Source organism: Pseudorasbora parva, chromosome 14 (genome assembly GCF_024679245.1).
Source record: "Pseudorasbora parva isolate DD20220531a chromosome 14, ASM2467924v1, whole genome shotgun sequence".
NCBI lineage: Eukaryota > Metazoa > Chordata > Actinopteri > Cypriniformes > Gobionidae > Pseudorasbora > Pseudorasbora parva.
Window position 1 is genome coordinate 6,313,006 of NC_090185.1, and position 14,868 is coordinate 6,327,873.

Consider the following 14,868-nt stretch of genomic DNA (forward strand, 5'->3'; position numbering starts at 1 on the left):
GATGCTTCTTCTGCAAAGCATCCATTTCCTCATAATGCGGGTTTATACATTTAGAAGGAAATATTATTCATATCTGTGATCAGTGTGAACACTGATTGGGCTGATGGTGAAATTACACCAAAGTGACAAACAGAAGAACATCATTGCTACACCGGGATTTATTTATTTATTTTGTTAGTTCATATTACCATATTTTCCCTAAAACAATTACATATACTGATTTACAGGGTTTACTGTAAATGGCGCAATCTCTGTCAGCCGGACCTGCAAAGTTTTTTTTTTCTCTGGTGTGTGTGCGCGTATTGGGGGGAGTGGGGGGGGTGCACATAACTGATGATGATTAGGTTATGCGGAGTCCACACACACACGTTGGTTAATGTGGTTTACAGAGACTCTCCATTGGCGTAACTGATTTTATACCGTACAAACCATATTTTCTATCCCCTTACACTGCCCCTAAACCTAACCATCACACACACACCTTAACCCTAAACCTACCCATCACAGGAAACATTCTGCATTTTTACTTTCTCAAAAAAAACTTCATTTAGTATGTTTTTAAAGCCATTTGAATTATGAGGACATTTGAAATGTCCTCATAAACCACATTTATAGTGTAATACCCATGTAGTTATACAAATTTGTGTCCTCATAAACCACATAAACAGGCACACACACACACACACACACACACACACGTGAAAGGTAAGAATGTTTATGTAATAATTCTAATCTAATGAAGCACCTCACATTGTCACATGCCGCCACAACATTATTTACACTATAGTACTGATAACAAATACAATATCTTGAATTTGATAGGCGTCTCTCACATGGTCCCACAGCAACATTATAATAGTGTGTAGATTAATGTTAGGGGTGCACCGATCCGACTTTTTCAGTCCCGATACCGATGCCAGGGCTTTATGTATCTGTCGATACCCGATACCGATCCAATACTATTGTTAAATTAATAATAAACTGTATACCTTCCTTGAAGAGACTAAAGGCACCAGACTTAACTAAATAAAGATAATAAGACAAAATAACAGATGTATGCAAAGTATTGAATTCTTATTTATTTAAGAAACAATTGTACATTCAAATCTAAAATATAATTTAGGGCTCGACATTAAGCATGCTCATGTCTGTCCTTCGGATAAGTAAAATGGTCATTCACTTGTCAGAATAAAAAATGTGCTTGTCTGGAAAAAAGTTAGATTTGTGTGTGTGTGTGTGTGTGTGTGTGTGTGTGTGGTAAATATAACTTATTCTGAAGCAATATTCTCAGTGTTCAATCAGCTTTGACATATTTTAAATCTGCATATTAGTGATATTTTACCTTTATAAAGGGCATTTTCCCCTAATCTTATTAAATATAAGCTATGCTTCAGGTTTTATATTATATTCTTAAATTTGATCTCTACATTAAATTCAAATAAAACACTATAGGGAATGTTACAATCAAATTCAATTATTTACCCAGAAAAATTACTACTGCATTAAATGATGTTATGAGATTTGTATTTTTGAATAAACTAAATAAATGTTGAAAAATATAGGAAACTAAACCACCAGTAGGTGAGTCTTAATGAGTGAGTCATTGAGTCATTAATTCAAATGATTCATTCAAACGACTGAATCTTTGATTCAACCACTGAATCGTTCAAAACACGTGAGATGTGTTATGGTTCTGCTGATTGGAACTTTGTTGCTTGGAATCTTTGTTTGGAACTATTTTCGCATCTGAAATAGAACAAAAAGACTCAATATTGCATCTAAAATGTAAGTAACTAATGTTAATGATTGTTTGTGGAGCTGTCATAGGAAATCAGTGACATTTTCAATCGTGATGGTGTTCAGGAAAACAGCACATTCGGTTGTGTGATGTTGTTTAACTGTATCATATGTTATAAAGATAAAACGTAACATTTTGAATGTTTACCGCAATTACTATGTGTGAGCGGCGCTTTTTTGATTTCTCCTCAAGATGCGCGAGTTGTTACCGTCAGTTCATTACATTAGCATTATCCACTATCAGTCACTTACACTAAATTAATCCTTTGCATAGTGCAAAGTTAGTTGCTGGGCTGCATTGTCCACTCCTTTAGTTTTACTGAGCTGCAGGAATGCAGCGTGCTTTTTATAACAGTGTTTCTGGATTAAATTGGTAATATTATTGCCGACAGATGAACTAGTTGGCATGGCAAGCATAAAATATCTCTACACATCCGACTCTCTGGCTCGCTCCATGTTGCTTCGAGCACGCGACACACGTGAAGCTGACGAAATGACGTAGGGTTCTGCTGCGATTTAAAAAAAAAAAAAACCTCGGGGGATCCGAAAAATGAACAGATCCACGGGCCGATCCAGCTTTGTCGTCAGTATCGCGGCCGATATCCGATCCTAATATTGGATCGGTGCACCCCTAATTAATGTACCATGTTTTATTATAATAATTTATTCGATTGGACATGGACATGTCCAAATCATTCATTTAACATATTTAATATAGGGGGCATTTTTGACACATCGGAACATTTAATGTAAAAACAACACAGTAGTTACTTTCCCTGGTAATAAGTAACTTTTATAATGATGTAACTCAGTTACTATTTGTTATAAGTAAGGGATAATGTCCACCCAGCCGGTTGTTATCTCAGAATAAACCCCTCCAGAGTGATCAGGACCCCGACGCGAAGCGGAGCATCACTCTGAAGGGGTTTATTCTGAGATAACAACCGGCTGGGTGGACATTATCCCGCTTATTACACGGCTACTAGTCTCAAATAAATAATTATTAGACACAAAACATTGTCTTGAGATTAAATATTTTATTAGCTCTTACGCAAAGCTTCGGCGAAGAAAAACAGTTCCAACCTGCTTTAAGCCTTTATCTATTGCTGCTAAATGTTGAGAATGAATGCTGAAAGGGTTAGTTCACCCAAAAATGAAACCAAGCCTTTGATTTACTCACCCTCAAGTCATTATAGGTGTTTATGACATTCTTCTGTCAGACAAATACAATCTGAGTTATATTTAAAAAGTCCAGGCTAACGTTAATCCCAGCAGTAGTTGGAGCTGTTTTTGAAGTCCATAAAAAATGCAGCTGTCCGTCAAATAACGTGCTCCACACGACTCCGATGGGTTAATAGAGCCTTCTGATTCCAATCGATGCGTTTGTGTGAGAAAAATATCCATATTTAAAACGTTATAAAGGAAACCTGCCTTGAAGTCTTCCATTGTAACCCACGGCTGTTTAAGACACAAGATGGCGCCAGCGTTAAGCACAGAAGTAGAACCGGTCAAGATAACTCGTAGTACCCAGATGAGCGGCTGTTATCTGGAAATAACGTACCGCTGGAATGCGCGATTGACCAATCCGAATCAAGTATTTCACAGAGCCATCATAAGCAACTAGTAACTATAATGACTTTTTTAAAGTAACATGCCCAACACTGTTTCTCGCAAGTGTTAGAATTATTTTGCGTTATTTACACAGGAGTATCATTTGTAATGCTATCTGTTTTCAAACTACTTCCATTTTATGATTGATTTACAACAAAATATATTTCCAATTGCAATAATTATTTTGAGTTATTTCCACATATTCTTGGAATTATATTTCTTATTTACATAGTATTTGTGTGTGTGTGTGTGTGTGTGTGTGTGTGTGTGTGTGTGTGTGTGTGTGTGTGTGTGTGTGTGTGTGTGTGTGTGTGTGTGTGTGTGTGTGTGTGTGTGTGTGTGTGTTATTTTTATACTTTGTATTGTCTTGGCATTTAGTGTGGACAGCAAAGAAAGAATTTCATTGTACAGGGAAACTTGTTTCCTTACTGTACATATAACGACAATAAACGCTTTAAATTGAATTGCGAACATTTCTGTGTAAATAACTTTAAAATAATTCTCGCAATTGAAAATATATGTCGCTGTAAATCAATCATAAAATGAAGTAATTTGAAAACAGATAGTATTACAAATGATTGACATGTGACGATCAAGGCCACTCACCGATAGCAGCAACTTTAGCAGCGGCGGGTTTTTTGGCAGGAGCCGCCGCGGGTTTGGGAGGAGCCGCCGCTGGCATCTTCTGCACCGCTGACGCAGGGGTGGAAGCGGTTGTCGCCGGCGTCGTTTTACTAGCAGTCATCGTCATGGCAACAGAGGCGGAGCTCACGAAAACAGGCTCCGTGGATGGGATGGGTTTGCCAAGTTTGGTGTGTAACTTCACCACCTGAGGAAAAGGTTTGACAGCATTTCAGATCAGTCAATAATTGATACGCTATAATTAATCACCCAATAAAGCCTCCTCAGGCATATTTAATACGCAAATCTCTAACTGATCAACATGACCAAAACCAGTGTTGCCACAGTGACTTTGAAAAAGTAATCTGATTACTCCTTTAAAAAGTAACTTCGTTACTTTTGAAATCAAGTAATCTGTAAAGTAACTAAGTTAGATTACAAGTTACTTTATTAGTTACATTCAGCAGTTTCCGACAACACTCCCGCCGCCTCAACACAGAAATGACAACCGGTTTCACCAACACTCACTTTATTGGAGGGGCATTTTTAACAGTAACGTCAACAATATATCTCCTGACATTAAGTTGAAATTAAAAAATATTTCCTGAAATAATACTCTTCCCCGAAAGCAAAATATATATATTTATTTTTTACTAAGGAAAATGACTAATAGTAACTCACAGTAACTTGGATAAATTACTTTAATCTGATTACTGGTTTGGAAATAGTAACGCGTTAGATTACTCGTTACTGGAAAAAAGTCGTCAGATTACGAGAGTAACGCGTTACTGGCCTCACTGGTCAAAACATCTCTCGATCATCATTGTATTGCATAATGCGTTTTCAAACGACAGAGCTTTGATCATTAAACCTAAAATCATCTTGCCAAGACATTATTGGCAGATATGGAGATATTTATGCACTTTATGTAAGTCTTCTATACTGTTATTAAGTTCTCATTGATTTACATTAAAAGCATCAGAATTTGTTCATACTTTTTGACCTATAAATGGTCTGGTCCTGATAAAACAGAGCAAAAAATGTCCTTCGAGTAAGAGCTCCATATTGTCATTATACTGTTTTTTTAATATACATTTAGTCCAGTGGTTCTCAAACCTGTCCTGGAGGACCGGCAGCCCTGCACATTTTGTATGTCTCCCTATATCTGACAGACCCATTTCAGGTCTTAAAGTCTCTACTAATGAGCTCATGAGTTGAATCAGGTGTGTTAGATGAGAGAGACATACAAAATGAGCAGAGCTATTGGTCCTCCAGGACAGGTTTGAGAACCCCTGATTTAGTCTAAAGGTTTAATTAACTCTCCAAAAGGAACCGTTTCATTCATTAAAGGACAACTCCGGGGAGAAATGCCCCTAGGAGTAATTAACAGATGGTTAGCGAGTCGATCGTTCTCTGGGATGCGTTTTCATGAAAAGTGAATGAAAAGAGTTTTATCTCTAAAGGCAGATTAGCTTATAGCGCTTGTCTATGGGGCATTGAATAAGTGAAATTAAATCGCTAGTTAATACCACTAACAAGGCTCAAAATAGCCTCACACTAACACGGCAGCATAATGAGGGGCCCTACATGCAAACCGAAGCATTGAGAACTTTGTAAAAGTACAAACAGTTTAATAAGAAGATACTTTATAAACACAGTACATTACGCGTTTACAGACAGCGGCCATCTTGGAAAACAGTCTCGATGACTCGATCCACGAGCGCTGTGCTAAGTGAGCTGGTCGATAGGAATTAAGTTTGTGAAATGTAATAACATTTTAATTTTAATTTATTTATTTTCTCTGTCACGTTCAGTGTTTTCTTCCGGAAACAACGGATCATATGAGATTCATTCACAGTTCATCACTTAGCAGATCGCTCGTGGCTCGACTCAGAGACTGTTTTCCAAGATGGCGCCTGTCCGTGAACGCGTAAGGCACTATGTTTATAAAGTATCTTCTTATTAAACTGTTTGTACTCTTACAAAGTTCTCAATGCTTCGGTTTGCATGTAGGGACCCTCATTATGCTGCCGTGTTAGTGTGAGGCTATTTTTAACCTTGTTAGTGGTATTAACTAGCGATTTAATTTGACTTACCCGGTGCCCCATAGACAAGCATTATAAGCTAATCTGTTTTTTGAGATAAAACTCTTTACATTCGATTTCCATGAAAACGCATCCCAGAGAACGATCTACTCAGTAACCATCTGTTAATTACCCCTAGGTTCATTTCTCACCGGAGTAGTCCTCTAAGATTAACCATCATAACATTGAGCTGACCTTCTGGTGCTTGGATCCCCGGATGTGCGCGGCGTAAGCGTCGGCGCCGGTGCACGAGACATCGCACAACTCACAGCGCAACTGCGTCTGGACGCCGCGAGGGCCGTTGGTCACCTGACTGCCGCTCTTCTGAGCCGCCTCCTTCTTCTTGTGCTTTTGTCCTTCCAGATGTTCCCGATACGTCTGCAGGAGAACACAGGAACCCATGGCAATCAACTTCTGTCAACTCTTATCTAAGCCCTATGACGGGTCGGCAAGTATATTTGGCCATGGCCCAAAAAAAATGTGCCACTAGAAGGCGGGTCACAATATAGTCAAGGGATAATTTAATTAATTAAAAATACAACTAGAATTGCCTGACATATTCTAACAGTGTCTTTTGTAACTGATAGTGAGCTTATTTTTTTTGTAATAAATGAATAAAGCATTTGTCTAGTGATATGTAGCCTGGCAAGTATCTTCATTCACCACATGGAACCTATTTATTGTAATAATTATTTGATGTCACGTAGCATAATTTTACGCTCAGAATTATTCCTTTGCATCTTCACGTACTAAACTGCCTTTTTATATTGTTTGCGTGCTGGAGCTAAACGATTATTATTTCATCGAGTGAAGAGTTTTATATATTGTTATTGTATGTTTTGTGTTTTATGAATTGTCTTAAGGATGGATTGCTGAATCTCCTGTCTGTGCAACTAATTTATAGCCTAGAAATCTAGAAGCACCCTAGCGGCAGCAAATTTAATCTGCCTGCGAGTGTCGTCTAGCAACTCTCAATACCCTTCTGAGCTGTATTCGCCTAACTCTTGCCGGGCCAATCACATCATGTATAGAGTCGGTGGGCGGGGCCATAATGACGACGGCCGAGTTGCGTTTGCGTGCTTCTAGTAAACACAGAAGCTGGCGAACGGCGGTCTTTCGAATCAGCTTTGACCGCGACTCTGGAAGACTTGAAGTTAAGCTTTTCTCTGAGAAAAGAACAAAGAACAGCACTGAAGTCATTCTTAAAAAGGGAAGATGTGTTCGGAGTTTAGCCGACCGGATACGGCGAATGTTTAATCTATCAACGAGCTCTGCTTCACTTTCGTTGCTCTGGTTGGTTGTAGCGCTATCCTATCGCGTGCAGAGGGAGTTTGAAAGACAACCGTTTATCCCGCCCCTCAGATTGAGCTGTCAATGGTGAGTTTCCAGACCAAACATCTTGATGTGGGTCTGGCTTGTCAGGGTAGCAAATTTACCTTCGGGTACTAATAAAGATACCTTGACCTTGAGTAATGTTAACATTTAAGATAGCACTATCAAAGAGTCTAAAGAGGGAAGTTAACAGCGAAAATAGGGCATACAAAGAAGAATGGGAAGACATTTGTGCATGATCCTACCTGGTTTTGTGAATGCAAAGCTGGCGTGTCTAATCTGCAACGAAGCTGTCACTGTTTGTAAAGAATATAATATCAGACGGCACCACGAGATGCATGGCACCTTTTTTTGCTGGTTGTCTTGTCAATATTTTTTGATTAAAAAGGAAGCTGAATTGGAGTTATTGTTGACGTGTGTTATGCTGACGCCCAGCGATAAAGGCAAATGTTTCAATGGTTCACTGTGAATGAATGAATGAGGCATTTATATAGTGCTTTCATATGTACTACTGTACACCCAAAGCGCTTCACATTCATGTCAGGGGTCTCTCCTCAACCACCACCAGTGTGCAGCATCCACTTGGATGATGCGATGGCAGCCACAGTACAACGGCGCCAGTGCGCTCACCACACACCAGCGATAGGTGGAGAGGAGAGAGGGTGATAGAGCCAATTCAGTGGATGGGGATTATAAGGAGGCCATGATTGGTAAGGGCCAATCGAGGGAATTTGGCCAGGACACCAGGGTTACACCCCTACTCTTTTACGAGAAGTGCCATGGGATTTTTAATGACCACAGAGAGTCAGGACCTCGGTTTAACGTCTCATCCGAAGGACGGTTCACTGTTTGCTTGAATGTCTTTCAGAACTTTTCAAATTGAAAGTTCTCAATTTATCCAAAAATAAAACATTGCTGCTAAAACGGTGTCGTATTTTTTTGAAGATATTACTTGGATTCACACTCCTCATTCTGAGCGGGGTTCGAACTCGGGTCTTTCCGCACGAGAGTCTGACACTCTAACGATGAGGCTAAATGTTGCTTTTTTTTTTTTTAGCTCGCCACTAGATGAGCGTCTCTTGAAATGATGGGAGTTATGTGCACAGTTTCTCATTAGCTCGTCTCCGTTACACTGACAGATATGCTCACCTGTGGCCCGGCGCAGCTGATCTTGCAGATATCGCAGTAGTGCAGCTGTGGCTGTTTCGGCGGGCCTTTAGGCTTCTGAATCTTATTCTGGTGGAAAGCGGGCTTCTTGTAGGCGCTGACGGCGGGGCTGCTGACCGCAGTGTTGCTCCAGGAAGAGCTGGAGATCTGTTTGGGAGGCGGTGGAGGAGGCGGCTGCTGCTGCTGGAGAGGAGGCTGAGGCTGAGCCTGCGGAGGCGGCTGGAAGTACGACGGAGCGGACGTGTAACCGCTAGACTCATAGCTGGAATAGCTGAGACCGGCTGTAGAAACAAAGAAAGAGACACCGTCAGATGATAGCTGGGGCTATTTGTGGCGCATGAATGCGATGGAGACGCAGCCGCACCGGAGTAGGACGTGGCAGCTGTGGAGTTGAAGGAAGAGCTGTGTGTGTAAGTGGAGATGGGGGCTGGAGTCTGCTGTACGCTGGTGGAGGTGGGGTAGATGGTGTAGCTGGAGGACACCGGGCTGGCGGCGGGTGGAGCTTTCAGAGCCGTCACCTGTCTTTGGACAGCCGGCTGACTGTACACTGTGCTCACCGGGCTGTAGCCGCTCTTCAGCCCTGAAATCAAAGACGTTACACACAAACAATGAACACCAAACCCAACATGGTTTTGCTCTAGAATGGCTTAGATGAGTATTTTTAACATTATGCATCATTTCAACCAACCAGAGAAGTAGATAAAGAATGTTAAATAAAATGTCTTACTAGATGAATGCAAATATTTTATCTTTATGCAACAGTTTAACAATTAGGGATGCACCGATCCGATACTCAGGATCGGTATCGGCTCCGCCATTTTTTGTTGGATCGGGTATCGGACAGACAGGACCGATCCAAATTCGATACTGTGCGCATAATATTGTGTTATTGTTAAGCCCCAGCGCCCCACAAAAGGCACAGAAACATTATAAAGCATCATCAATGATTCGTGCACTATATTAAGTGTTCTGAAGCCATTCCATAGTTTATTGTGAGGTACAGATGAATATTTAAGTCATTAAACTCAAGTTCACGTCAATGCTTCCCTTTCAGCTTTAAACTGTGTCGCGTTCGGTTACGACAGTCAACACGACGAAACTCTCTCCAATGATTATTTATTGTTTCTGTTATTATGCTTGATCTGTAACGTTAGATAACGATATGGTTTAGTTTCTCAAAAAATGACTAGGCTATCTGGCGTTTATTGCTGTAAACCGTGTTACTTTCTACCGGGTGTCAGTTAGATCACAACACTGGACTAGTTATTGTACTGTTTTTCACACACAGTAACTGAAATGTTAAACTGTTAAAATAAACGGCTTATAAGAATACTGCATAGATATACTACGCGTCTATATCTTGTTTTAAACTTCTCGATGCGGACGGAGCGCGGCGCGCTGTGAGCGTCTATAACTGTGAGCATGTGACTCCGTGTTGCTTCAAGCGGACCATCCTGCGCACGGGATGTGCATAAGCGCTTTGTGCCGCTCTATATAATACTTCCGCGCTATAAAAGCCTTATTAATAGCCTTTCTTGTTCTGCCCTATCTATATGTTGCTGTCTCATTAAAAAAAATGCACTATACATTAAAAATAAATGTAATTTCTTAGTATATAGGCCCTATTTCTATAAATATATTTACTTGTTTTTCATGAATGTATTTTGTGTAACATTTTACCAGATTTACAGCTAACTTATTTACTTTTGTGGTTTCCTTTATTTTCCCCCATCTAAATGTTTAGATTTCATACAATTATTGTGCACTCGTCATTTTGTAACCTTTGCTGCTTAATTATTCACTAATCTAATTTATGCACCATCTATAGTAGTAGGCTATTTTTGTCATAGATTGTGATTTAATTTTTATTTTTTTATTTGTTGTTTTTCTTTGTTATGAAGTCTGTATTTAGTTGACTGTGTTAGACTCACAAAAGAGTGATTTTCAATTCAACACACTAAGGTTTAGAAATTCAACATAAATTTTTTTAACAAAACTGCATTGGTATCGGATCTGTTTAGTATCGGTATCGACAGATACTCAGAAAAACTCAGATCGGTTCTGAAAAAATTATATCGGTGCATCCCTTATAACAATACAATAGCAACATTAAATCTATGTATACAACATATTAGTTTTGCAATAGTTATATTATAGGTTTGCAATTTAATAAAAAAAATTGTTATGTGCATTGTAATTATTATTCGTATTAGGTGTTTCTTATATTTATATTTCATTTATATTTATTGCAAGTTTGCATTTTATTTCAAGTTCTGTTTTTTTCTGGGGGGTTTTGCCAGATAGATTTTTAAATATTTCTATTTTATATAATTTAGATAATATTTATTCCAGGATTGCATTTATATTTTTTGTAATTTTGTTATGCATTGTCATAGTTTTTTTTTCTTTTCTATTTAGGTTTAATTTATTTTTACTCCAGGTCTGCATTTCAATTTAGTAATTTTGTTATGCAGATCGTCATTATTTTTTTATATTTCTATTTAGGTTTAGTTTATTTTGCATTTCAGGTTAGCAATTTCTCAGGTTTGTCAAGTTTTGTTTTTTTTGCCAGATTGATTTTTAAAATGTCTATTTATTTAATAGACTTTTAAAAAAAAATCTATACTTCTAAGCATTCTAAGTTTTAGTAATTTTGTTACGCATGATCTTTTTTTCTATTTAGATTTCATTCATTTTTACTCCAGGTCTGCATTTTAATTTAGTAATTGTGTTATGCATTTGTCATAATTTTTGAAACGTATAGGTGTATTTGTTTTTATGCATTTCCATTTAGGTTTTGTTTATTTTGTTTTCCAGGTTTGCATTTTTATTGATTTTGTTCTGTTTTTTTTTTTTTTGGCCAGATTGCTAATTTAATAGAATTTATAGGCATTTAAGTTTTATTTTAAGTTTTATTAATTGTATGTGCTTTTTGTAATTTGTATTAGTTTTATGTGTTTTTCTTTATTTACTTTCTTATATTTCTATTCAGATTGGGGTTTTTTTTTGCCAGCCTAATTTTTTTAATATTTCAATTTTAACTTTAATTTATCCCTATTTTACTTTTAATAATTTTACTTACTAATTTTAAACTTATTTTATTTCAGTTAGTTGCCATGGCAAACTAAAATGATTTTTCATAGTTGTAGTAAACAATAACCAGACTCACATACGCTGCCTAAAACATTTTCATCTGATAAAATGCAATATAGGAAACGTTTAATTTAGAATATTAAATGGAGTTAAACGCTAAATGAACGATCTTGTAAGCCTTAAGAAAGGTTATGTCCAAAAAGCACATTAAAATTACTGCAAGAGTCACAACATTGGTCATTTATTACAGATCCTTGAAAATAATATTTATATATTTTACTTTAGCTAATATATTTTAATGTAAATAGTTTGATTCATTGAAATTAATTCACAAAAATGAAGCAAACATGCCAACTGAACAATAAAATGTAATGCCCAAAAAAGTGCATTAAAATCAATGTAATAGCCACGACATTAAATTTATACCACCAGCAAAATCACTGCAAATATATCACAATAATTGTAACTACAATTCAACTTTGACCATTAAATGTTACATTCACTGTTATTTGCTTAATACATGACATAATCAAAAAAACAACCACCGCAATTTAGCAAGTCAAAACACATCCTCAAACTGAGTTCATATACAGAGCGTTTTTCAGACCAGACTCAAATCTGCATCACCTGCACACATTATATTTTTTATTTCTCTTTACAACTATTTTAATTCTCACATGATATTCTTATTTCTTATGCATACGTTATCACTATTTTAATTAATTTCTATGTAAAGCACTTTGAAATGCCATTGTGTATGAAATGTGCTATTCAAATAAACCTGTCTTGCACGAGTACCAAAGCTCGACATGTCCGCATTTACAAAACAGGCAAAAACTAAACCTTCGTACCACAGACGGTCTTTAAAAACACATCACTTTACCCTCAATAAATCTGTCACATTATTACGTCTACAGATCGCGATCAGATTCACCTGTCTGGAAGTAGGCCTCAGTTGCGGTTCGCTGCGCGGGCGCGATGCTCGTTTGAAAGTACTGCTTGTTCTCATAGCTGCTGACCGTCGGCGGTCGGCCGTAAGTGTAATTCTCCTGAGGAATCAATTCATACAGGAAAGAGTCACAACAACGACAACTGTGGTACATCATGAGCATAAGAAGAGTGAAGAATACACCAGTGCTGCCTCAGTTACTTTGAAAAAGTAATCTGATTACTGATTACTCCTTTAAAAAGTAACTTAGATACTTTACAGATTACTTGATTTCAAAAGTAACTAAGTTAGATTACAAGTTACTTTATTAGTTACTTTTAGCAGTTTCCGACAACACTCCCGCCGCCTCAACACAGAAATGACAACCGGTTTCGCCAACACTCACTTTAATGGAAGTGCATTTTTAAAAGTAATGTCAACAATGTATATCCTGCCATTTTAAGTTGAAATTAAAAAATATTTCATTAAAAATACTCTCCCCGAGACACAAGAAGAAAGCAACAATATATATATTTATTTTTTACTAAGGAAAATGACTAAAATAGTAACTCACAGTGACTTAGATAAGTTACTTTAATCTGATTACTGGTTTGGAAATGGTAACATTAGATTACTCGTTACTGGAAAAAAGTAATCAGATTACGAGAGTAACTCGTTACTGGCATCACTGGAATACACTTACCGGTTCAGTCAACACCTGGTAGGTTTGAGGTGTGGTCGTCGGCTGCGGGGTGGTTTCGGGCTGCCGGTAGCCGTAGTTTTGGGCAGGATGGGGTTGGTAGGTGGGGTACGGGGCGGTCACTGCAGGACGTGCCGGTTGGGCAGGGGCTGCGGGGTAAGAGGCCGTCACCGCATGGGCCACTCCAGGGGCGGGCTGGACGTTATAGCTGCCCGTGGTTGGGTGGGTATATGCTGGAGGCGGCTGGGCGCTGGACGGAAATTTAGGGATTCAGAATCAATGTAGTCACTACCATTAGTTCAGAAGAATTGCATTTCATTTTTAAGTTGTTAAAAGAAATATCTATGCTTCTAAATTTTTGTTTAAATTTGCATAAATTAATGTTTTCCACAAAAAATAAATATCCTATAATATTTAAGCAGCATCTTAGCATATTAGAATGATTTCTGAAGGATCATGTGCCACTGAATAATGATGCTGAAAATCCACAGGAATGAATTACAATAAATATATTGAAAAAAAAAAACATGCATTTTAAATCGTAAAAATATTTCACAACATAAAATGCAGCATTTGTGAGCATAAGTCTCTTTTGAACAACAGCAAAAACTAACTACTAATAACTAAAAACGAATAACTTTTGTAGTGACCCCTTGCAAATTTTCCAAAATAGCACGGTAATACCGTTATTGGAAAAAAAGAGTATTTACAAAGGTAACGTTACTTTCAATCATACGAAGAAGTACTTTTACGTAAACGTAGGTTTTTAAAAAAGCAAAATGGCAAACAATTACATGTTTACCATGGTATTTGCATGCAGTAGCTAGGTTACCATGATATTCTGGGAGGTGTCCATAAACATAGCAGCACTATCGTACTTATACTAGCACTAGCATATCTCCCGCAAACCCACTTTAATGATATTAAAATCATGCATGCATTAATAAACACACAAACAACAGCAGCTCGTGGATATCTACGAGCGTTAGCCGTCATGAACTCGTTTGAATATCTTTATGCCTCTGTGCCTGCTGTAAATAAGCGCAGTGATCGTGCTCGTGTGTTTGTATTGTACCTGTACTGCGGGGCGGCGGCTGCAGCGGCTGCATGTGTGAATCCATAATAATTACTGGCCGCCATCATAGAAACTTCAGCAGCAGAGCAGCGGCGGCTCCGGCGGTCACGTGATCAACACGTGTCTGTGACGTCGTCGGTCACCTTCGCGCCACTGCCCCCCGCGGCGCCTAAAAATAAAACCGCCATAATGAAACGACGAATTTATATTATAGTAATTAAAAGTATAACTAGTTAATTATCTATCAATGGCGTATGGTGGTGTCCTGAAATGAAGAATGTAGGTTTTTAAACATTAATATATATATATTAAGAATACATAAACAAATTTCAGATTTTGTGTAAGTTATGTTTTTGTGAATTGATGTTCAGCCATTCAAATGCTCAGGCACGGACATTTTTGTTTTTTTGACTAAAAACTGCCACAGTCGAATCATAATTTTCAGGTTTAATTTGACAGA

The 14,868-nt window shown here is 37.9% G+C and overlaps 1 protein-coding gene across 2 annotated transcripts in view; it reads right to left on the bottom strand.

Moving 5' to 3' along the window:
- Positions 1-14,566, bottom strand: part of zfr2 (zinc finger RNA binding protein 2) — a 41,190-nt gene extending 26,624 nt beyond the window's left edge. For both annotated transcript variants that reach the window (XM_067415323.1, XM_067415321.1), the window contains exons 1-7: positions 14,409-14,566; positions 13,337-13,583; positions 12,640-12,754; positions 8,977-9,192; positions 8,595-8,893; positions 6,309-6,491; positions 4,015-4,237 (exon numbers count right to left, since the gene is read on the bottom strand). In XM_067415323.1, the coding sequence (XP_067271424.1) occupies positions 4,015-4,237; positions 6,309-6,491; positions 8,595-8,893; positions 8,977-9,192; positions 12,640-12,754; positions 13,337-13,583; positions 14,409-14,476 (1,351 nt within the window). In that variant the 5' untranslated portion in view covers positions 14,477-14,566. The remainder of the gene's footprint in view (positions 1-4,014; positions 4,238-6,308; positions 6,492-8,594; positions 8,894-8,976; positions 9,193-12,639; positions 12,755-13,336; positions 13,584-14,408) is intronic.
- Between the last annotated feature and the right edge of the window lie 302 nt (positions 14,567-14,868).